This window comes from Oncorhynchus mykiss, chromosome 28 (genome assembly GCF_057628025.1).
Source record: "Oncorhynchus mykiss isolate SJ-2025 chromosome 28, ASM5762802v1, whole genome shotgun sequence".
Lineage (NCBI taxonomy): Eukaryota > Metazoa > Chordata > Actinopteri > Salmoniformes > Salmonidae > Oncorhynchus > Oncorhynchus mykiss.
The window spans coordinates 12579795-12604241 of record NC_143049.1 but is presented as its reverse complement, the minus strand read 5'-3'; the positions used below and the strand labels follow the sequence as shown (position 1 = coordinate 12604241).

Sequence of the window (24447 nt, the reverse complement as noted above, 5' to 3'; positions counted from 1 at the left end):
AATAAACATTTTAAAATCATATTCATATTTCGCAAAAAAAATCTTGCAATGCAGAATAAAATATTAGAAATAGGCCTAATTCTTATTGTGTCCAGCCTTTCCCCCTCCATGGCCAGGTAAGAGCTGTTTAGCAGCACTGCAATTTGCTTGTAAATTCCATACCAGCATCTTTCCTAACAACTGCCTCTTTATTTCTCTCCTCCCCCTGCCCTCTCTTCTTCTTCTATCCTTTTCTCCACAGACGGAGGCTCATCTCTCAGCGTTCCTCCTTGGAGACACTGGAAGACATTGAGGAGAACGCCCCTCTACGCAGGTACTGTACAGCAACAACTGTCACAGACCGCACAACACGGCACACCGCCCCGAAACATACGTTTGGCTTGCTCATATTTTCCTCTCATGTTAGAGCTGTACTTGTCAAGAACAGCTTTAGCCGGGGAAGTATTTAGGTAGATAATGACATTGGGGGGGACTATAATTTCACTTCAGTTTGATTTGTGGAGTACTTTTATGTCCTGTGGGGTAGTGATGGTAGGAACGTCATGCTGCTGCGGTAATGTATTGGTCTGGCGCCGTCTCTCTGTTTTAGTTGTAAAAATATATGTGGTCTTCACGGCTCAAATGGATCCCACTTAATCACATTTTTGTTTTGATCAGTCTTATCTATTTGGTGTGTTTGTAGATGCAGAACCCTCTCAGGTTCACCCCGACCAAAGAGCTTCAAGAAGGTTCACTTCATCAAGAACATGAGGCAACATGATATACGCAATGGAAGGTATGAATGAAAACAACTCCAGTCCTAATTCCATACAAAGTTTTAATGGAAAATGTCAGGATGCCCCCCAATGAACACTCAGCAGTTTGAATGTCTATCAGGTTACCCAACTTTAGCCTACATCTTGGACAAGAGATGTAGGTTGTTAATTGAAGGTTATTCCTTATAGCTTAGAAGTACTGTATCAATTAATGTGCTATTGGTTAGTAACTGATCTTATTGATGTGTCAGACTGCTCAGCAGTTCATTGGGAGCCCGGTTAGTTTTCACTGAAATATTCTCAAATTGAGTTTTAGATCTTGTTTTGAATATTTCGTTCAGGCTATATATTAAGGATCACACCGCTGAATCACAAATGAGTCATGCAACACGTCACTCTCTCACGTTTACAATGGTGCGTGCATGCTGACTTAAATTCCAGAGCACTGAGGACATTTTAGCACACCGATTTATTTTTATATATATATGCACACAGTTATATGTAGCTATTGTTCAGCTTCTCTCAGTAATGAATACTATCACCTTTTTGTGGCTGTTTTCTGGAATCTAAAAGGAAATGGACAGCTAAACTATTTCCACGGCACTTCAATTCGTATTACACCGATCACTCGAGTAGCTTTTTATTCTGGAATTTTTGAGCTACAAGCCTCAAGCTTTTTTTACACTTGGGTGTACCGAACCCATTTCTTATTTATTATATATATTTCTGTCCCAGGAAGAAAATAGAAGTACATCTATGCTACTGTTGTTATTTTAACTTACTCGTATCTAGCTTATCAGTGTGCCATATACAGTAGTAACACATTGCCACAAGTTACATTCTGCCTGTGACATTGATATTAATCAATGAGTAGGCCTCTCATTGGGATGTCAACTCCGAAGGTATAAATCAGTGACCAACGTCTATGAAGCAGTAGTTATGCAAACCACTTCTTTCAGGAGTGATTCAACTGTACTGTTCTATCGTTCAATGTCTTTATGTGCAGCTGATATTCTGATATTTTAAGAACAAGTTTGGTCTTTTATTTAGTCTCTTTAGACATTGCTAGTAGCCTCATTTTAAAAGATCAATATACAAAAAAAATGCATAATTTTGTCCCCAAACCACTGACTACACAACTCTCACACAACACATATACATGTAAATAAATACAGGATTTCATTTAGTTTTCTAAATCTTGATTGTTTTACTGCACACTTTTTTTTTCCCTCCATCTTTTAACCTGTAGATCTGAGTGTCTTTTTCAGAGTTACTTCCTAATTAGCATATTTATTATTTTTGTTTTTATAGGATAGTCCTAATCAGTGGCAGAAGATCCCTTTATAGTGTATTTTCTGTCCTGCCCTATCGAGATTGTAGCCAAGCAGGGTATGTATCCTACAGCATGCCATCCTTCTAACCTTTGTAACTTCGTTCCCTGCTTTCTCTCCATTCTCTCATGGGTTCATTCCACCAATTCGGTGCCTTTTGAGAAGCTACATGGTTCTTGCCACTGAATATAGGGGATAACACAATAACAATAATAATATCGGGGATAATATAGGGGATGAAACAATTACCTGCACTCCAGATCGCCAAATCAGCCAATAGATTGTATGGGCTTACTTGTCTCGAACACATCCGGCCTCCTGAGTGGCGCAGTGGTCTAAGTGCTTGCTGTGCCACTAGAGATCCTGGTTCGAGTCTCAGGCTGTGTTGCAGTCGGCCGTGACCGGGAGACCCATGGGGCAGCTCACAATTGGTCCAGCATTGTCCGAAAGAGGGTTAGGGGAGGGTTTGTATGGTGTTTCCTCCGACACATTGGTGCTGCTGGCTTCCGGGTTAAGCGGGCATTGTGTCAAGAAGCAGTGCGGCTCGGCTGGGTCGTGTTTCGGAGGACGCACGGCTCTCGACCTTCGCCTCTCCCTAGTCCGTACGGGATGGGTCAAGACTGTAACTACCAATTGGATACCATGAAATTGGGGAGAAAGAGGTTAAAAAAAATTAGCAAAAACACATCAATCTGTTTACAGTATATCTTCATGGCAAAGTATGTATTTCGCTTAGATGTGCTCAATATAAGCCATTATTTATAAGCAAGTACCAATTATTTTTTTTTTACTCAGTTTCTCCTTCAAATACCATCTCGCAATGGAAAGGGAAGACCTAGTCAGTTGCATTCAACTGAAATGTGTCTTCCACATTTAACCCAAACTCTCTGAATCAAAGAGGAGCGGGAAGCTGCCTTAATCGACGTCCATGTCATTGGCGCCCGGGGAGCAGTTGTGTATGGGGGTTAACTGCCTTGCTCATGGGCGGAACGGCAGATTTTTCCACCTCGCCTGCTCGTGATTCGAACCAGCCACCTTCCGGTTACTGGCCCAACGCTCTTAATCGCTAGGCTACCTAAACCCTGTGTGTCTGTGGGGAAAGGGCCGTTGTTGCCATAGCAATGTACTCTGCACTCACCTTGGCGGAGACCAACTCCAAGTTGAACTCTGTGAGATGGATTCCTAAATTGTTCAGGCGATTTTTACAGCCACTTAACTTGCTGATCTTGACTTTGGAATTATTGTGTGTAGCTATGTTTGCTAGCTAGCTAGCCAGCCAGCCCAGAGAGAGAGCATTGCATTGTGGGTTTTGTAGTTCACTTTGCACTGCAACAGATTTCCACACTGATTTTCGCATGTTGTTAACAACTTTGTTATAACAACAAATCACTTTTTTATAAACAAATTCTCAGATTTATTTAATTTTTTATGGCTTATTTTAAATGGCACATTTAATATAACAGGCTTCTGATTCTATTTTGGTGCACAATTCCTACTTAAAATAAAAGGCACTCTTTTCGTGAAACGATCCTAGTTCCTTTTGTTTCTGCAGATATAATCTCCTATAACGGGTACTTTATTACATTGGGAGGGTTGACCATTGTTAGATTGAACAATTTCCTGAACGTGTTGGCTTTGGTAGATACTTTTTTTTTTAAGAGTGATGAACAAGTAATTAATCACACCCATTTTCAAGGGAAAATCCACTCAAATTATACATTTTGCATCATCATGAAGTCTAATATCTGGAGAACCTTGACTGCTGACATAAAATACATTTTGGGACTGTATCAAAAGTGGAGTACTGAAAAAAAATACCAACAAATAGTTTTTGGGTGGATTTTCCCTTTTTAAGGCTTGTATCCATTTCCCTATGTTTTCATATAGTTCTATAGCGGAGGAGGCTGGTGTGAGGAGGTATAGGAGGATGCGCTCATTGTAATGGCTGGAATGGAATAAATGGAACGGAGTCAAATGTGGTTTCTATGTGTTTGACTGCGTTCCATTAATTCCATTCCAGCCATTCCAACGAGCCCTTTATTCATATAGCTTCCCCTACCAGTCCTCTGGCCTATAGGTTGCTGTTGGCTGTGTCTCGAGATCTCTTTGGAAGAAGTCATGAAGTTCAGTTAGTTTCATTCTAATAAAACACTGTCTTGCCCGTTGCAACCGTTTCTGGCTTTGCTGTTATCATGTAGACTGCACCTTTCCTCAAGTCATTGCTGCCGTCAAAGATTCCGTAGCATGCTTTTATCTCAGCACTCACTCTGAACTTTGCATGCGCTTTGCTGCAACTGCATAACACGCATCACAACATTTTCGGAGTGGACCCAAATGAACCATCCATAACAGAGCATTTTGGAGTTTCTGTTTGGAGTTTACACCTGATATGATGTGTTTTTTATCCTCCCTGTGTGGTTAGAGGAGATATTTTCTGGCCCTTGGAAGAGAAACCCTGGCTTATCAGTAGTCATCGTCCTCATTGCAACACAAGGTTCAGACTCCTACATGTTATGGGAACCCATAGTAGTCCTGAACACTCTCCGGACTGGTATCCTCCCACCTGGCCTGCCTGCCTGTCTATGGGGATAGTGGCGGTGTTGTTGTGACCTAGGTCTTAGTGCCCCTCAAGAAAGAGCTTCTCGTTTTGGAGGAGGAGTAAGAGAAAAGGAACTGATCAACACAGAGAATACAATGGACAGAGCGAAAGAAGGAGCCTTTCCAGGGTCGTGACCTCTTTGTTGATGTGGTGTAGTCTTCCTAAGACATCAAGGGGTTGTAAAGAGCCCCTAGTTATATCCAATAGCTGAGCCCTGACCTAACGCTGCCACAGAGGTTTTTCGACAGCATCAAAAGGAAATGTGAATTATTATGTGGATTGTAATGAATGGACATTTTTGTTGAGGTTGCTAAAAAAAATGTTGTAAGGGAAAATCCAGTCTGAAATTTCAAAGTGGAAATTACAAACTTCAGCAGACTTTTTTTTCCTTTTTTCTTAAACCTCAAATCTACCACAAGTTTTAGATTTCCTGCATTGCAGGAATGTTCTCATGCAACAGCCTACACCTGTAATTGACCGTTGACAGTTAAATAACGTCTTTGGATGGGTCTTGGGAGTGTCACTACAGCAAAATACACTTTGACTATGTATAGAACTGCCCAAGCTAAAATAACATGCCTGTCCTAAAATGGAAATACTCCATATAATTGTGCCATGTACAATTATGATCACTGACATTATGTCCACGAGACACACGGTGCATTCGGAAAGTATTCAGACCACTTGACTTTTTCGACATTTTGTTACATTACAGATTTATTCTAAAATGTATGAAATAGTTTTTCCTCTTGTCAATCTACACACACACACACACTACCCCATAATGACGAAGGAAAAACACATTTTGAGAAAGTTTATTACAAATTAAAAACTGAAATATCACTTTTACATACAGTGGGCTCCACAATTACTGGCACCCCTGACTGGCAATGCACAAACAATACTTTAAACAATATAATTATAGAGAAATTCAAAATACCAAAATGTGAGAAATAATGGACTTTATTAATGTTTCAATGGAACCAACCAGAATCATACAATTCTTTAATACAAAATACATTTCACCAAAATCAAGGCTTCATAATTATTGGCAATCCTCATTTAGTACTTAGTGCAACCACCTCTGGCAAGGATAACAGCATGGAGTCTTTTCCTGTAATATTTGACAAGGTTAAGGAACCCATTTGGACGGATTTTGGACCATTCCTCTATGCAGGTCCTTTCAAGATCCTTTCACATTCTTGGGTTTGCGCTTATCAACTGCCCTCTTCCACTCAGCCCACAGGTGTACGATTGGATTGAGGTCCGGCGACTGAGATGGCCATGGCAGAACATTGATTTTGTTGTCACAGAACCATTTCTGTGTGGATCTTGAGGTATGTTTTGGATCGTTGTCTTGTTGGAAAGTCCACCTACGGCCAAGTCCCAGCCTTCTGGCAGAGGCAACCAGATTGTCAGCCAAAATTGCCTGATACTTCGTGGAATTCCTTATGCCATCAATCTTAACCAGTGCCCCTGGACCTCTGGGAATTAAAACAGCCCCAAAACATCACTGACCCACCACCATATTTCACAGTGGATATGAGGTGCCTCTCCTAGTATGCATCTCTGTTTCAACGCCAAACATGCTGTACCTGACCAAAATGTTCAATGTTGGGCTCATCTGACCAGAGCACCTTCTTCCAGTCATAATTTAAACGACGTTTGCAAACTTCAAGTGATTGTGTCTTGGGGTCAGAAAAGGCTTTCTTCTGGCAACCCTTCCAAAGAGCCTGTGGTTGTGGAAGTGGCGTCGGATGGTGCTTTTTGAAACCTGGTGACCCCAAGTAGCCATCAAGGCCTGCAATTCTTTCACAGTGATTCTTGGGGATTATGTTGGTTCTCTCACCATCCTCCTCCCTCTCCTGGGGGGCAAAATGTATTTGCGTCCTCTACCTGTGAGGTTTAACTGTTCCATATCGTTTGAATTTTTAAATTATTGCCCTGACAGTGCTCAGTGGTATATTCAATCATTTGTTGATCTTCTTGTAGCCATTAACCAGATTTATGAAGGTCTACGACCATCTGTCTCTTTTGAACCTCCAGTTATTTTGTTTTCTTCATGGTGTTGGATGGCAAAGAGATATTGCATGCCTTTTACTTCATTTTTATACCCTAATGGCTCAATACAGTTCCTTAAGACTTAGATAAACTTAAATACGTTCAATTTAATTCCTGGTTTAAATTTGGTAGATGTTATTTACAATAATCTTTAAGGGTGCCATTAATTGTGAAACCTCGATTTGGAGGACATTGAATTTGAATTAAATCAATAAATGATTTTGGTGGGTTCCATTGAAACATTAATAAAGGACAGTATTTCTCACATGTTGGTATTTTGAGTTTTATCTCTACAATTATATTGTTTATATTTTTACAAGTATTGTATGTGCATTGCCCGTCAGGGGTGCCAGTAATTTTGGAGTCCACTAAGTATTCAGACCCTTTACTCATGTCTTTGTTGAAGCACCTTTGGCAGCGATTACAGCCTCGAGTCTTCTTGGGTATGACACTACAAGCTTGGCACACCTGTATTTTGGGAGTTTCTCCCATTCTTCTCAGCAGATCTTCTCAAGCTTTGTCAGGTTGAATGGGGAGTGTGTCTGCACAGCGATTTTCAGGTCTCTCCAGGGATGTTCAATCGGGATGAAGTCCGGGCTCTGGCCACTTAACGACATTCAGAGACTTGTCCTAAAGCCACTCCTGCATTGTCTTGGCTGTGTGCTTAGGGTCGTTGTTCTGTTGGAAGGTGAACCTTCGCCCCAGTCTGAGGAACTGAGCACTCTGGAACAGGTTTTCAAGGATATCTCTGTACTTACAGTTGAAGTCGGAAGATTACATGCATACACTTGGGTTGGAGTCATTAAAACTTGTTTTTCAACCACTCCACATATTTCTTGTTAGCAAACTATAGTTTTGGCAAGTCTGTTAGGACATCTACTTTGTGCATGACACAAGTAATTTTTCAAACAATTGTTTACGGACAGATTATTTCACTTATAATTCAGTGTATCACAATTCCTCATTTGACTGTGCCTTTAAACGGCTTGGAAAATTCCAGAAAATGATGTCATGGCTTTAGAAGCTTCTGATAGGCTAATTGACATCATTTGAGTCAATTAGAGGTGTACCTGTGGATGTATTTCAAGGCCTACCTTCAAACTCAGTGCCTCTTTGCTTGACATCATGGGAAAATCAAAAGAAATCAGCCAAATATTGTTGACCTCCACAAATCTGGTTCATCCTTGGGAGCTATTTCCAAACGCCTGAAGGTACCACATTCATCTGTACAAACAATAGTACGCAAGTATACACACCATGGGACCACGCAGCCTTCATACCGCTCAGGAAGGAGACGCGTTCTGTCTCCTGGAGATGAACATACTTTGGTGCGAAAAATGCAAATCAATCCCAGAACAACAGCAAAGGACCTTGTGAAGATGCTGGAGGAAACCGGTACAAAAATATCTATATACACAGTAAAATGAGTCCTATATCGACATAATCTGAATGGCCGCTCAGCAAAGGAAGGAGCCACTGCTCCATAACCGCCATAAAGCCAGACTACGGTTTGCAACTGCACATGGGGACAAAGATCAAACTTTTTAGAGGAATGTCCTCTGGTCTGATGAAACAAAAATAGAACTGTTTGTCCTTAATGACCATCATTATGTTTGGAGGAAAAATTGAGAGGCTTGCAAGCCGAAGAACACCATCCCAACCGTGAAGCACGGGGGTGGCAGCATCATGTTGTGGGGGTGCTTTGCTGCAGTAGGGACTGGTCCACGTCACAAAATAGATGGCATCATGAGGTAGGAAAATTATGTGGATATATTAAAGCAATATCTCAAGGCATCTGTCCGGAAGTTAAAGCTTGGTTGCAAATGGGTCTTCCAAATGGACAATGACCCCAAGCATACTTCCAAAGTTGTGGCAAAATGGCTTAAGGACAACAAAGTCGAGGTTTTGGAGTCGCACTTCACAAAGCCCTGACCTCAATCCTATAGAAAATTTGTGAGCAGAACTGACAAAGCGTGTGCGAGCACGGAGGCCTACAAACCTGACTCATTTACACCAGCTCTGTCAGGAGGAATGGGCCAAAATTCACCCAACTTATTGTGGGAAGCTTGTGGAAGGTTACCTGAAACATTTGACCCAAGTTTAAACAATTTAAAGGCAATGCTACCAAATACTAATTGAGTGTATGTAAACTTCTGACCCACTGGGAATGTGATGAAAGAAATAAAAGCTGAAATAAATCATTCTCTACTATTATTCTGACATTTTCACTTTCTTAAAATAAAGTGGGGATCCTAACTGACCTAAGACAGGGAATTTTTACTAGGATTAAATGTCAGTAGTTGTGAAACTGAGTTTAAATGTATTTGGCTAAGGTGAAAGGAATCTTCCGACTTCAACTGTAGCTCCGTTCATCTTTCCCTCGATCCTCGATCCTGATTAGTTTCCCAGTACTCAGTACTTTGTTGGAGCACCTTTGGCAGCGATTTCAGCCTTGAGTCTTCTTGAGTATGACACTATAAGCTTGGCTAGTCTCCCAGTCCCTGCCTCTGAACAACATCCCCACAGCATGATGCTGCCACCACCATGCTTCACCGTAGGGATGGTGCCAGGTGAAACGTGACGTTTGGCAATCTCCAAGTGGGCTGTTATGTGCCTTTTACTGAAGAGTGACTTCCGTCTGGCCACTCTACCATAAAGGCTTGATTGTTGAAGTGCTGCAGAGATGCTTGTCCTTCTTGAAGGTTCTCCCATCTCTACAGAGGAACTCTTGAGTTCTGTCAGAGTAACCATCGGGTTCTTGGTCTTCTCCCTGACCAAGGCTCTTCTCCCCCGGTTGCTCAGTTTGGCATGGCGGCCAGCTCTAAGAAGAGTCTTGGTGGTTTAAACTTCTTCCATTTAAGAATAATGGAGGCCACTGTGTTCTTGGGGACCTTCAATGCTGCAGAAATGTTTTGGTACCTTTCCCCAGATCTGTGGCTCGACAAAATTCTGTCTCGGAGCTCTACGGACAATTCCTTTGACCACATTGGCTTGGTTTTTGCTCTGACGTGCACTGTCAACTGTGGGACATTATATAGACAGGTGTGTTTGTGTGCCTTTCCAAATCATGTCCAATAAATTGAATTTACCACAGGTGGACTCCAATCAAGTTGTCAAAACATCTCAAGGATGATCAAGGGAAACAGGAATCCTGTGCTCAATTTTGAGTCTCATAGCAAAGGGTCTGAATACTTATGTAAATAAGGTATTTCTGTTTTTTAATTTTTCATAAATGTGCCGACATTTCTTAAAACCGGTTTTCACTGTCATTTAGGGGTATTGTGTGTAGATTGAGGATTTTTATTTATTTAATCCATTTTAGAATAAGGCTGTAATGTAACAAAATGTGGAAAAAGTCAAGCAGTCTGAATGCACTGTAGAACTAGACTAGGAACAAGTCCAAGCTTCTGTCTGGTATGACTTTTTCTTGTATTTTCTCCCTTTCTTGCCCCAATTAAGAGTTGTTATTGACGACAGTGTTCATAATAACTATTTATGGCACCGTAGAATTCTGGGAACCTAGAATGTGTTTGGCTTCTCGTATGTTCTCTATCTGGTCCAATTCCACATTCCTTTCTTTAGAGCCGTCTCCTGTTGTTAATATTAAAAAGAACATCGTTTTCATTGCTCACTCCTGAACTGGAGGTCTCTTTGTAACCTTGATAATTGTTAATAATAATTTAAAAAAACATTTTAATACATTTAGGTCTGATTCTGCTTGTTTAGATTGTTAATCTCTGTGAAAAGGCAGATCTATTTTATTTTTGTTGCCCCTCGTTTCTTATGAATTGATCCCTCAGCCTCTTGACAAGATCCTCTTTTGTTTCCTTCCACTACTGTGTTCTCTGTTTCATCCTTTGACAGACTGCAACCCCTGGCTTTCCTGGCTTGCTTAGTTTCCTCTCTTCTTATCTCCCTTCCTTAAGGTTTTCTGCCTTGGGATCTTTGTGTGTGTGTGTGTGTGTGTGTGTGTGTGATGCATCTGTCAACAAGATTTTCCCATGTGCCAGACAATGCTATTTTCATCACAGCTCCACCTCAGACAGTCTGCCATCTAATCCTAATAACAATGGTCATGTGATGGCCATCTGTGTGTCATTGTAAAGCAGTCATGCTTGTCCAGTGGCCTTTTCCTGCCATCGCTACTGGCTACTGTAACCACCACATACCCTTTTGTCAAATCAGTCTGGTGAACGTCCATGAAGGGATGAACGTTTTAATAATAATGCATTTTTAATTAGTATGAGTCGATGTGAAACCTTTAGTTGCTAGATGGTTTTACAGCAACACTGGACCCTGAAAGGTTTTTTTTCTAGAACATCTGTAACCCGACGGGTCATTTCCAACGACTGTGTACCACTGACACAGTTTCAGCTCAGTGCAGTGCTACATTTCCTTCTTTAGTCGAGCATGTCACCTGCTTTTTTTATTTTCGAAATCTAACACACTGATATGAAATGTAGAGTACTGGTGATGCAACCGCCCGCATTCCTTCAACCCTACTTGGCAGAATGCTCCAGTATGCCTGTATTAATCCACACTCTCATTTCAACCCCTCGCTGTATACATCTTAGGATTCCAAATTCTAGCAAAGATCACCCACCCAGTCAGAGATCGCATACAGGTAATCGGAGAATCTGATTGGGTTAGTGCAGTGCTCTACAAATCAATAACAAGCACACTAGATGGACAGAGTTAGAAATGCTGAGGTGGAGTCTAGACAGCAGACTGTTTGGCAGGGGGTGTGGGCTTTTATGGGAAGGGATGTCTAAAGGTGTTGCGCCCTGGCAGGGATGTGAAACTGGAAAGCGGGCGGCAGCGGCACCCCTCGGGCGGGGTCAGTGCCAAGGAGATGGTGATCGGGCTGGAGGGAGTGGAGCTGGGGGCCGACGGAAAGGTGAGAGAGGACTGGAGACAAACCCTGTGTGAGAGCCTGAACACAAGCGCCTTAGTTAACAGTAACATGCTCTTGAAAATGTGAGTGTGTCTCTCTCTCTTTCTCCCACAGACTGTGTCGTACACCCAGTTCCTGTACCCCACCAACGCCCTGGGCAGCGGACGCAGGAACACCATAGACTCCGTGTCGTCCTTCACTCAGTCTCGTAACGTCAGCCACCGCAGTCTCAGCCTGGCCCGGGCCAACAGCAACCAGAGCAGCATCGACACGGGTCAGTCATATGAGTGTGTGGATCCTCTGGAGTAGTTGTAGCGTTTCGTACAGGTCAGTGTGTGGATCCTCCATGCTAGAGAGAGGCCCCTGAATATGAGTAGGCCTGTCAGAGTGGGTGTGATACATATCACTTTTTCAGAGGCATAACCATCCGCAGTGTGACGTTTTAGATGAATCAATTACATGTTCAACATTGAGGGCTTGTATGCATAGTCACTTTACCCCTACCTACAGTGCCTTGCGAAAGTATTCGGCCCCCTTGAACTTTGCAACCTTTTGCCACATTTCAGGCTTCAAACATAAAGATATAAAACTGTATTTTTTTGTGAAGAATCAACAACAAGTGGGACACAATCATGAAGTGGAATGACATTTATTGGATATTTCAAACTTTTTTAACAAATCAGAAACTGAAAAATTGGGCGTGCTAAATTATTCAGCCCCTTTACTTTCAGTGCAGCAAACTCTCTCCAGAAGTTCAGTGAGGATCTCTGAATGATCCAATGTTGACCTAAATGACTAATGATGATAAATACAATCCACCTGTGTGTAATCAAGTCTCCGTATAAATGCACCTGCACTGTGATAGTCTCAGAGATCCGTCAAAAGCGCAGAGAGCATCATGAAGAACAAGGAACACACCAGGCAGGTCCGAGATACTGTTGTGAAGAAGTTTAAAGCCGGATTTGGATACAAAAAGATTTCCCAAGCTTTAAACATCCCAAGGAGCACTGTGCAAGTGATAATATTGAAATGGAAGGAGTATCAGACCACTGCAAATCTACCAAGACCTGGCCGTCCCTCTAAACTTTCAGCTCATACAAGGAGAAGACTGATCAGAGATGCAGCCAAGAGGCCCATGATCACTCTGGATGAACTGCAGAGATCTACAGCTGAGGTGGGAGACTCTGTCCATAGGACAACAATCAGTCGTATATTGCACAAATCTGGCCTTTATGGAAGAGTGGCAAGAAGAAAGCCATTTCTTAAAGATATCCATAAAAAGTGTTGTTTAAAGTTTGCCACAAGCCACCTGGGAGACACACCAAACATGTGGAAGAAGGTGCTCTGGTCAGATGAAACCAAAATTGAACTTTTTGGCAACAATGCAAAACGTTATGTTTGGCGTAAAAGCAACACAGCTGAACACACCATCCCCACTGTCAAACATGGTGGTGGCAGCATCATGGTTTGGGCCTGCTTGTCTTCAGCAGGGACAGGGAAGATGGTTAAAATTGATGGGAAGATGGATGGAGCCACATACAGGACCATTCTGGAAGAAAACCTGATGGAGTCTGCAAAAGACCTGAGACTGGGATGGAGATTTGTCTTCCAACAAGACAATGATCCAAAACATAAAGCAAAATCTACAATGGAATGGTTCAAAAATAAACATATCCAGGTGTTAGAATGGCCAAGTCAAAGTCCAGACCTGAATCCAATCGAGAATCTGTGGAAAGAACTGAAAACTGCTGTTCACAAATGCTCTCCATCCAACCTCACTGAGCTCGAGCTGTTTTGCAAGGAGGAATGGGAAAAAATGTCAGTCTCTCGATGTGCAAAACTGATAGACATACCCCAAGCGACTTACAGCTGTAATCGCAGCAAAAGGTGGCGCTACAAAGTATTAACTTAAGGGGGCTGAATAATTTTGCACGCCCAATTTTTCAGTTTTTGATTTGTTAAAAAAGTTTGAAATATCCAATAAATGTCGTTCCACTTCATGATTGTGTCCCACTTGTTGTTGATTCTTCACAAAAAAATACAGTTTTATATCTTTATGTTTGAAGCCTGAAATGTGGCAAAAGGTCGCAAAGTTCAAGGGGGCCGAATACTTTCGCAAGGCACTGTACATGTACGAATGACCTCGCCTAACCTGTAGCCCCGCACATTGACTCGGTACCGGTACCCCCTGTATATAGCCTCGTTATTGTTATTTTGTTACTTTTTATTTATTTTCTTAACTGCATTGTTGGTTAAGGGCTTGTCAGTAAGCATTTCCTGTTGTATTCGGTGCATGTGACAAATAACATTTGATTTAATTTGACTATGTATTAGAAGAAGTGGAAAAACACTATGTTCTTCTTTCTTGTCCCCGGTGTTTGTTTGTGTCCTTGGCTCATTGTGTGACTCTGTCATTTTGTCCCCTACAGGGAACGATCTGGGGGACTTGATCCGGGAGTACGACCCTAATCTGTTGGACGATCCCCAGTGGCCGTGTGGGAAGCACAAGAGAGTCCTAATCTTCCCCTCATACATGGTGAGACATCCCTCTGCTTACCAGGCCTGAGTTCAAACAGCATTTGTTTTAAAATACTTTGAGATTTTGAATTGAGCCTGCCTTTAGTGCCGCATGGACAGGGATTGTACTCCATTGTGCCAGACAAGTTCAAACAAGCACAGCTAAAGTATTTGAAAGATTTGGGGCCTATCTTGTTTTTTCATATTATTATCAACATTTTTCAAAATAAATAGTTGTCAGAGACACAACCTAAGAGAAACAACGAACCAGCTCCTATTTATTATCACAGACCAGAGGTGACGACAAAGGTTCCAATTTTTTCCCTGGGGCCCAGAGTTTTTCCTGATCTGGTAACCTAACCAGATAAAACTCTGGACCACATGACAGTGATTCGTCAGTTGCAAAAAAGGTTTTATGTGGGCTATGATGGCCACAGAGTTAAAAAAAAAAAAATCAGGCCACATGGTTTTAAAAAAAACTGCTGAAAAAACTTCTGTCCCCAAGGGGGGATGAAAACCCTGTCAAACTGCAGCAACCTTGTACTTGTTCATGTGAATTATATTTTAAAACCAGACTCGTGGGGGTTTCCTCGACACAGAGACAACAATTACAATAGAACTCACAGGGCTGACTTTGCTTCATGCAAGTTTGCAACGTGTATGCCTACGCAACTGTAGGCCTAATTCAAAGTGAACAGGTTCCATGTCATCACTATTGTGTTGATTTGGATTATTTAAATAATTCTGGATTAAAAAGTTCTAGGTAGCCTAGCCAGTCCAAGTTTGAATCTAAACCTAATTGGATCACATTCACATTTTCTCCTATCACAAACAGATGAGCTATAAATACATAATGTTACCACTTTGTTTACCCTGCCCAGAGGGACAGGGTGCATAGTAGGCTGTGTACAGCTGCTGTTAGTAGCCTACAGCAGAGGTATTCAACCGGGGGCACCTTATTTAACCAGCGAAACAGATTTGAGTGAAAATGTGTTTAGTGACTTTTCTAGCTAATAGACTATGTTAGAGTTTTCACTTCCTCTTCCAATTATAATGCTAGGAGGTCAAAATACCAAATCTACCAAATCTACCAAATCTATTTATTTTAAAATGTTGATTACTTCTTAATTCCCCTGGTAAAACAATAATATTTTTATTTAGACATGAATATTTATTTATTTTTTGCTAAAGTATGATAGGGGTCCCTGGGTCGGCGTTTTTTCTGGGAGTGGGTCCCTGGGTCGGCGTTTTTTCTGGGAGTGGGTCCCTGGGTCGGCGTTTTTTCTTGGAGTGGGTCCCTGGGTCGGCGGTTTTTCTGGGTGTGGGTCCCTGGGTCGGCGGTTTTTCTGGGTGTGGGTCCCTGGGTCGGCGGTTTTTCTGGGTGTGGGTCCCTGGGTCGGCGTTTTTTCTGGGTGTGGGTCCCTGGGTCGGTGGTGTTTCTGGGTGTGGGTCACTGGGTCGGCGGTGTTTCTGGGTGTGGGTCACTGGGTCGGCGGTGTTTCTGGGTGTGGGTCACTGGGTCGGCGGTGTTTCTGGGTGTGGGTCTCTGGGTCGGCGGTGTTTCTGGGTGTGGGTCTCTGGGTCGGCGGTGTTTCCGGGTGTGGGTCACTGGGTCGGCGGTTTTTCCGGGTGTGGGTCACTGGGTCGGCGGTGTTTCTGGGTGTGGGTCTCTGGGTCGGCGGTGTTTCTGGGTGTGGGTCACTGGGTCGGCGGTGTTTCTGGGTGTGGGTCTCTGGGTCGGCGGTGTTTCTGGGTGTGGGTCTCTGGGTCGGCGGTGTTTCCGGGTGTGGGTCACTGGGTCGGCGGTGTTTCTGGGTGTGGGTCACTGGGTCGGCGGTGTTTCTGGGTGTGGGTCACTGGGTCGGCGGTGTTTCTGGGTGTGGGTCTCTGGGTCGGCGGTGTTTCTGGGTGTGGGTCTCTGGGTCGGCGGTGTTTCCGGGTGTGGGTCACTGGGTCGGCGGTTTTTCCGGGTGTGGGTCACTGGTGTTTCTGGGAGTGGGTCACTGGGTCGGCGGTGTTTCTGGGAGTGGGTCCCTGGGTCTGCGGTTTTCCTGGGAGTGGGTCACTGGGCAAGAAAAGGTTGAGGACTCCTACAGTTTATCAGACTGAGAAATCGTCTCGTTTTATATCCATACAGCATGTCAGCTCACTAATATTTAGGTGTAGGCAGCTACAACATTTTATGGAAAGGGTTTTAGTTTTTGTCGTTCAGAGGAAAGTGGAGAGTGCGCTTTGAGCTTTGCTCGACGTGCGTTGTACCCCGGCCCCCGCGACCTGTGATCTCCGTAATCTGATTGGTCAAGACACGCACAGAACCTGCAGCCCTCCGATGCGAAGGACAGATCCATTTTGCGTGAGTTGACAAATTGAGGCAAATCAGCCTAAAAAAAACTGTACTTTGTTCCTATTTTTGAACGCTTTTGCATCAATATTTTTTGGAAAAGTCCTCAGGCAAATGCCAGCTCGCCACACGTTTGCGCGTGGCTCTACCTCATACTGCATCAACTGAACTCACTGTGAGTCCAAAGAGGCTGTCTGACCATTCTAATCAGAAAGGTCATTGGCCCAATCCCTGGTTCAGCTCACACTCCTACTTGTCTGTGACGTGTGTGAAGACACTCCCTGTCTCTCTATACAGTAGCGCTTTAAACAGCCACTTCATAACAAGGCACCCTATTCCCTGTATAGTGCACTACTTTTGACCAGGGCCTATAGAGTTGCTCAAAAGTAGTGCACTAAGTCGGGAATAGGGTGCCATTTCAGACTCGCCTCTGTTTATCCGCTCCACTCCTTTTCCTGTGGACATACCTCACTATTACTTAATCACTTTCTCATGTCCAGAATTTGGCAAGGGAATGCTCGTTTTGTGTTCGAATCAAAGCAACAACAACAGACTCCCAGTTCATTTCTCATTTGGCTCCGTTGGTGTTATCTGGGCTGGTAGAATAGACAGACCAGACGTGAAGTATTCAGTTAAGGCTAGACAGTTTATTTTTTTTCTCTTATCTTCCTCCCATTGCGAAACAACAATAGCTATTGTGTTTTCACTCGAGGAATGTGACCAGTAGATGCTGAACGTTTCACTGCACGATCAGTCACTGTGCTAATCTAAGCCTTTTATCTTTCTTGAACTGATCTTTCAAGTCTGCTACTAACTGTAGAGTGGGATAGAAATCATTTTAGTACATTTAGTTTCCTTTGCGGTAAAAGATAAATCTATACATTTTACAGTCCTTTCATTTTAGAAATGCTCCCTCCAGGTTTCCCAGGGCCCACAGTAGCCACAGATTTGCTGCAGTAGTCAAAGTATACTTAGAAATATTTTGGTTGGTGCAAATACTTTAGTATATTTTGGATTCAGATAGGGAGCAATGCAAGTTTGAACAAAGCAAATGACTTACCGTGAGCCAACTTGGGCAATATGTTTTGATTATCACTCTCCTATCACATACCTCGATTCGGGGGGGGGGGGGGGGGGGGGGGTGCTCCTTCTATCTTCCTAAATAACGGACATGAACCTCTGACCTGAAATAAAGTTAAATGGCTCAGTTAAAGTACATCAACGGAACGTACAAAGCTTGGAAATGTAAAGTGTCGTAAACGTTCTGGAATATTATTCTATCTTATTGTGGGACGTGTACGGTGTGCCACCCAATATTACCTGTGTCCAGAGGAGGCTGGTTGGAGCAGCTATAAGGGGAAGGGCTCATTGTGATGGCTGGAACGGAATAAATGGACCCCTATCAAACCTATTGGAAACCACGTTTCACTTCGTTCTATTAGTTCCCTTCCAATAGCTCCTCCCACCAGCCTCCTCTGCCTGACTCCAATATCTCGTGCACCGTCTCTGATACTCAACCGCCACCTCAATGAAACCTAACCCTGAATCTAAAGGTCACATCACCTTCCATAGTGAGATTTGATGCTTCTCTGTGTCCTCTTCCACATACACAATGACGTAACACTTGCACAATTTTACAAACAGCAGAGCTTAACATCCGAGCGTGTCTTTCTGACACCAATACTTTGATCTCTCTTTTCAGACTACAGTCATAGAGTACGTCAAGCCTTCTGACCTCAAGAAGGACATGAACGAAACATTCAAGGAGAAGTTCCCCCACGTACGGCTGACCCTCAGCAAAGTCCGGAGGTAGGGACGTCTACACGACGCATACGTTTCAGTATGATGTTGAAAAGATCAGTTTTGTGTCAGCCTTATTTGAACCCCTTGTGGTTAATCGTGTCAACAGTAGTTCCTGGCAGACATTGTGGACACTGGTACTTTTGGGGTTTTCTTTTTTTTTCTTTAGCATTGACCTCTCTGCATTTGTCTGTTATCAACCCGGCCTTCACCACCTTTCTCTCCATCCCTTCACCAGTCTGAAGAGAGAGATCCGTAAGTTGGCCCAGGAGGAGTGTGGCTATGAGGAACCCACCGTAGCCATGGCCTTCGTCTACTTCGAGAAGCTGGTCCTCCAGGGGAAACTCAACAAGCAGAACCGCAAACTCTGTGCCGGCGCCTGCGTCCTGCTCGCCGCCAAGATCGGCGGAGACCTCAAGAAGCATGAGGTCAAGCAGCTCATAGATGTGAGTGTCGTCGTCATCTCTTAGTGCATTAGGCTTCGGCTCTTGAGCAGCCTGGTGGAAATCATGGGCGCTTTCCTGTCACGCCGACAAAACAGCGATTCTGCACGGAATATACGATTTGTTATATCATATGAATTCCTTTAGACGTGGTTCCTTTGAAGTTACACACTTTTTCAGATGTTGTAAAGATATCGGCTGTTATGTAGTCTGTGTAGAATCTGCTTTTATCTGTGTGACAGAAAAGCACCACATGACAGATGGCAAAGTGGCTAGCATAGGGATCATAGACAAAATTATATTTTTTGTAGTCACTCTACACTGAGTTTACAAAACATTATGAACACCTGCTATTTCCATGACAGACTGGCCAGGTGAAAGCTACAGTGCCGTGAAAAAGTATTTGCCCCCTTCTGATTTTCTCTTTTTTGTATATTTTTGAATCAGTCTCTCACATTGCTGTCGAGGAATTTTGGCCGATTTTCTTACGTACAGAACTGCTTTAACTCAGCGACATTTGTGGGTTTCAAGCATGAACTGCTTGTTTCAAGTCCTGCCACAACATCTCAATTGGGATCAGGTCTGGACTTTGACTAGGCCATTCCAAAACTTCAAATTTGTTGCTTTTTAGCCATTTTCATGTAGACTTGATTGAATTGAAATGCCACAAATGTCGCTGCCAAAATTCCTCCACAACAATGTGGGAGACTGATCTACAGGAACTACAGGAAGCGTTTGGTTGGAGTCATTGCAGCTAAAGTTGGCACAACCAGTTATTGAGTGTAAGGGAGGAATTACTTTTCAGACGGGGGCAGTGGGTGTTGCATAACTTTTGTTTATGAAATAAGTTAAATAAGTATGTAATTGTTGTGTTATTTGTTCACTCAGGTTCCCTTTATCTAATATTAGGTTTTGGTTGAAGATCTGATAACATTCAGTATCAAAAGTATAGAAAATGACAAATGGGGCAAATACTTCTCATGGCACTGTACGATCTCTTACTGATGTCACTTGTTAAATCTACTAATCAGTGTAGATGAAGGGGAGGAGACAGGTTAAAGAAGGACTGTTAAGCCTTGAGACAATTGAGACATGGATTGTGTATGTGTTGCCATTCAGAGGGTGAAGGGGCAAGACAAAAGATTTTAAGTGCCTTTTGAACAGGGTATGGTAGTAGGTACCAGGTTTACCGGTTTGTGTCAAGAACTGCAACTTTGCTGGGTTTTTCACACTCAACAGTTTCCCTTGTGTGTCAAGAATGGGGAGGGGGCAACTCAATATTAGGAAGGTGTTCTGAATGCTTTGTACACTCAGTGTGTATTACAGGATGTAGGAAGTAATAAAGTGGGTTAGTTTGTACATTTCTCATCTCCCTTTTTTTCTCTGATGTGTAGAAACTGGAGGAGAGGTTTCGTGTGAACAGGAGGGAGCTGATAGCCTTTGAGTTCCCTGTGTTGGTGGCCCTGGAGTTCAACCTGCACCTGCCTGAGAACGAGGTCATGCCACACTACAGACGCCTCGTCCAGACCTCCTAGCATTAGTGACCCATCAGGAGGAGAACCCACACCCAGCCCTCCTGATCCAGGACCAGGAGACCTACCCTACTGGACCACCCCACCTAACCGAGTCCCACGACCAGCTGGTCTCCCTGCAGCCTGGAGATCCATAGGGCTGGAGCTCCTCTACACTCTACTGCAGACCACATTCATATGTACATTTTCAGATCGAGACTTGAAAGCAGCCAAAGTTACCCATATTCTTACTTCAACATTCTTCTCATACTTTTACTTCTACTTTCTTTAACACTATCTACACCTTCAAAAGATTGGTAGCTGAAAGTTGGCGAAAGCTGTTCATAACAATTATTTTTTTGTTGTTGTAATCCTTGCTTGGCATGTTTTGGTTGCCTTATGATTGTCGTGGAGAATGACGCAAACCTGTCGCGTGGCCGATTTTGACAGGACTGTTATCCCAGTAACTCTGTGCTTTTTGAAAAAACGTTTTCCAGTCTCTCCTCGCTAGAAGTGCACTTTTAGAATATTCTAGACATGGATAGAGGCCATTTTCGGAGACTCTTGACTGGGTGAGGGTTGTGAAACAAACTCATTCGGCTCAATTTGAGTTGACTCAAACCCTGGAAGGGAAGTTGCTCTAAATGGCTTTCAATATATTTTCTAATCCATTTCCTTTTTCTGTTTCCCAGCCACCAATACCGCGATCCGCATGCCAATTTATCGACACAACCTTTTTAGATTGCAAAATACTTACAGATTTAATAGGATTTTATACTGTATATTATTCAGTACATTTAAGTATTCTTCTTGTTTTCTACCTGTTGAGTGCTTGCTTTGGACATTATGTGAATGGGCCCACTCTTATCATTCAATGTGTAATCTCCTGTGCTCTATGTTAGAGTGTATCATCGGCACGTTTCCAGTGCTTTTACTGGAGTGGGTGGAAAGGTATCAGAAGTAGGGCATGATGTTGCCAATGCTACAGCTCTGATCTTGAAACTGAACTTGAATTAGCGTCATAATCAAAATATCTGTCAAGGCTTGACTAAGTGTTTGATATGGCAGGTGATGAATTTGTCACGGTCACAATATGATTGTGCCATCTGTCTTTTATGACGAGTGGTTCCAGTTCTAAGGTCACCATTGTTATGGTCCCAGTCAGTATTAAATAGAACGTTGTTGCCCTGCCCACCTGTAGGGAAAATAACCTTGGCTCACAGCAAAAACGTGACCTTTTTTCAAACACAATTTTCTTGTTGTCTGCTTGATTTTGTCAATTTCAAAATAACAGTTAAGGAAAATAAAATATGTCTAAGGATGAATTTTCAACATTGCCTGCTCCCAAGCGTTCTCACTACTTAGAAAATTGTAATATTGTAGGGCTTCCCTCATGCCCCTTTTCATGAAGGTGCTAATGTTAGCAACGTGAGTGCTAGCTAGCTACCAACCAGAACATTAAACTAGCCAAGACCAACAACACAAACAAACGGACTATAAAGTAGTGATTGGAGTTACACACGGACTATACTACATTAGTTAAATGTCTTTCTTACCTGTGATTTAAATGTTTTCCAAACAAATGGCTATGTGTAGCCTACTTGGACACTGGGTCACCACAATTTCCCACACTCCCACACTGAATAGTCTGAAGCCACAGGGCTCTTCTCGCATGCTCTATTTCCCTACGTGGGACCATTGCAAACCGTAGGTCGGGATTTACCTGGTTACATGTACATAAACATGTACAGCGCATTCGGAAAGTATTCAGACCCCTTTACTTTTTCCACATTTTATGTTACAGCCTTATTATAAAACTGATCCTCATCAATCTACGTAAGTATTCAGACCCTTTACTCAGTACTTTGTTGAAGCACCTTTTGCAGCGATTTCAGCCTCAAGTCTTCTTGAGTATGACGCTACAAGCTTGGCACACCTGTATTTGGGGAGTTTCTCCCATTCTCCTCTCCAGATCCTCTCAAGCTCTGTCAGGTTGGATGAGGAATGTCGCTGCACAGCTATTTTCAGGTCTCTCCAGAGATGTTCGATCGGGTTCAAGTCCGTGCTCTGGCTGGGCCACGCAACGACATTGAGACTGTCCTGAAGCCACTCTTGCATTGTCTTGGCTGTGTGCTTAGGGTCGGTGTCCTATTGAAAGGTGAACCTTTATCCTAGTCGGAGGTACTGAGTGTTCTGGAGCAGTTTTTCATCAAGTATCTCTCTGTACTTAGCTCCGTTCATCTTTCCCTCGATCCTGACTAGTCTCCCAGTGCCTGCTGCTGAAAAACATCCCAACAGCATGATGCTGCCACCACCATGCTTCACCTTAGGGATGGTGCCAGGTTTCTTCCAGACGTGACTCTTGGCATTCATCCCAAAGAGTTCAATCTTGGTTTCATCAGACCAGACAATCTTGTTTCTCATGGATTGAGTCTTTCGGTGCCTTATGGCAAACTCCAAGTAGGCTGTTATGTGCCTTTTACTGAGGAGTGGCTTCCGTCTGGCCACACTACCATAAAGGCCTGATTGTTGAAGTCCTGCAGAGATGATTGTCCTTCTGTAAGGTTCTCCCATGTCTACAGAGAAACTGTGGAGCTGTGTCAGAGTGACTATCAGGTTCTTGGTCATCTTCCTGTCCAAGGCCCTTCTCCCCCGATTGGCGGCCAGCTCTAAGAAGAGTCTTGGTGGTTTCAAACTTCTTCCATTTAAGAATGATGAAGGCCACTGTGTTCTTGGGGACCTTCAATGCTGCAGAAATGTTTTGGTACACTTCCCTAGATCTGTGCCGCGACAAAATCCTGCCTCGGAGCTCTACAGACAATTCCTTCGACCTCATGACTTGGTTTTTGCTCTGACATGCACTGTCAACTGTGGGACATTTATATAGACCGATATGTGCGTTTCCAAATCATGTCCAATCAGTTGAATTTACCACAGGTGGACTCCAAGTTGTAGAAACATCTCAAGGATGATCAATGGAAATAGGATGCAATTTCGAGTCTCATAGCAAAGAGTCTGAATACTTAAGGTATTTCTGTTTTAATTTTTAAATATATTTGCAACAATTTCAAAAAATCGATTTTCACTTGGTCATTATGGGGTATTGTGTGTAGAGAATAAAAAAAAGAAAAAAGTAATCAATTTTAGAATAAGGCTGTAACATAACAAAATGTGGTAAAGTCTAGGGGTCTGAATACTTTCCGACTGCACTCTACGTAAGAATTTCGCTACACCAGTGATTACATCTGCAAATATGTGTTCGTGAACAATCAAATTTGATCGAACAACACAGCAGCTTTTCGGCACGTTTGTTATTTCTTTATAACAAAAAAATCTACGACGAAGTTGTCTCTTTTACAGTGGGGGTCAATGGGAAAGAATGTTTGTTTTCTCCAATTTGTGGCGTGGTTGAGGGGAATTCCTTCTTATGACATGAATACTGACTCGGAATATGCTAATGCTATTTTTGTGACATCATAGCAGTGTTACCAAGAGTTTCTCTTGAAAAACAGGAAAGTATTGTTTATTTTATCAGAGCAAAATCGTTTTTGTCTTTTGAACACTGATTTTAATCGAATTGTAGTCATTTTAATCATACAGAAAAGATGGATAGTGCTGAAATCAGGGTGAAATACTATTGTTAGATGTTTTGATTTCTAAACCCAAAGAATTTGTTGTAGGATACACACTTTTTCTACGGTTTGGCAGAAAGCTCATGGTCAACAACACCAAAATACATGTGTGTATGTTTGTAAATATACTGCCTTGCTTGTTCAATTAAAACAAGATTCCTGAAATGTGATTGGCTTCCTCGTCATTTTGTGTCACTCTATCCTGCTGGCTGCTGATCTTGGTGAATTGATTTACTGCCAGCCATTATGTAAGATATCATCTGGTTCCACTCTAAATATTTATTGCAGAGAACCAATCATCTATTACAATTCAAGCATGCATGATCAGGCAGTGCATGTTTCTCATAGAATCCTACCCCCCTTGATAACTTAAGGAGGCTTAGCCCCAAGTGTTAAAACACATTACACATCTTACGGTGACATTGAGTCTGTCACCTAAAAGGGGATATTATGAATAACTTGTAAATTAGACTATGAATATTTAAGTATATCCCGGGCTCCCGAGTGGCGCAGCGGTCTAAAGCACTGCATCTCAGTGCAAGAGGCGTCCATTACAGACCCTG

General features: G+C 42.8%; 1 protein-coding gene across 2 annotated transcripts in view; it reads left to right on the top strand.

Annotated features, from left to right (window-relative positions):
• LOC110508552 (CDK5 and ABL1 enzyme substrate 1) overlaps window positions 1–24054 on the top strand; it is a 33818-nt gene extending 9764 nt beyond the window's left edge. Inside the window, exons 2-10 of one of the 2 annotated variants that reach the window (XM_021589136.3) lie at window positions 242–313; window positions 683–775; window positions 2067–2144; window positions 11538–11643; window positions 11755–11914; window positions 14070–14176; window positions 18201–18307; window positions 18537–18744; window positions 20136–24054. In XM_021589136.3, coding sequence (XP_021444811.2) covers window positions 242–313; window positions 683–775; window positions 2067–2144; window positions 11538–11643; window positions 11755–11914; window positions 14070–14176; window positions 18201–18307; window positions 18537–18744; window positions 20136–20276 — 1072 coding nt within the window. In that variant the 3' untranslated portion in view covers window positions 20277–24054. The remainder of the gene's footprint in view (window positions 1–241; window positions 314–682; window positions 776–2066; window positions 2145–11537; window positions 11644–11754; window positions 11915–14069; window positions 14177–18200; window positions 18308–18536; window positions 18745–20135) is intronic. The other variant, XM_021589137.3, reaches the window with a different exon arrangement.
• Window positions 24055–24447: the final 393 nt, after the last annotated feature.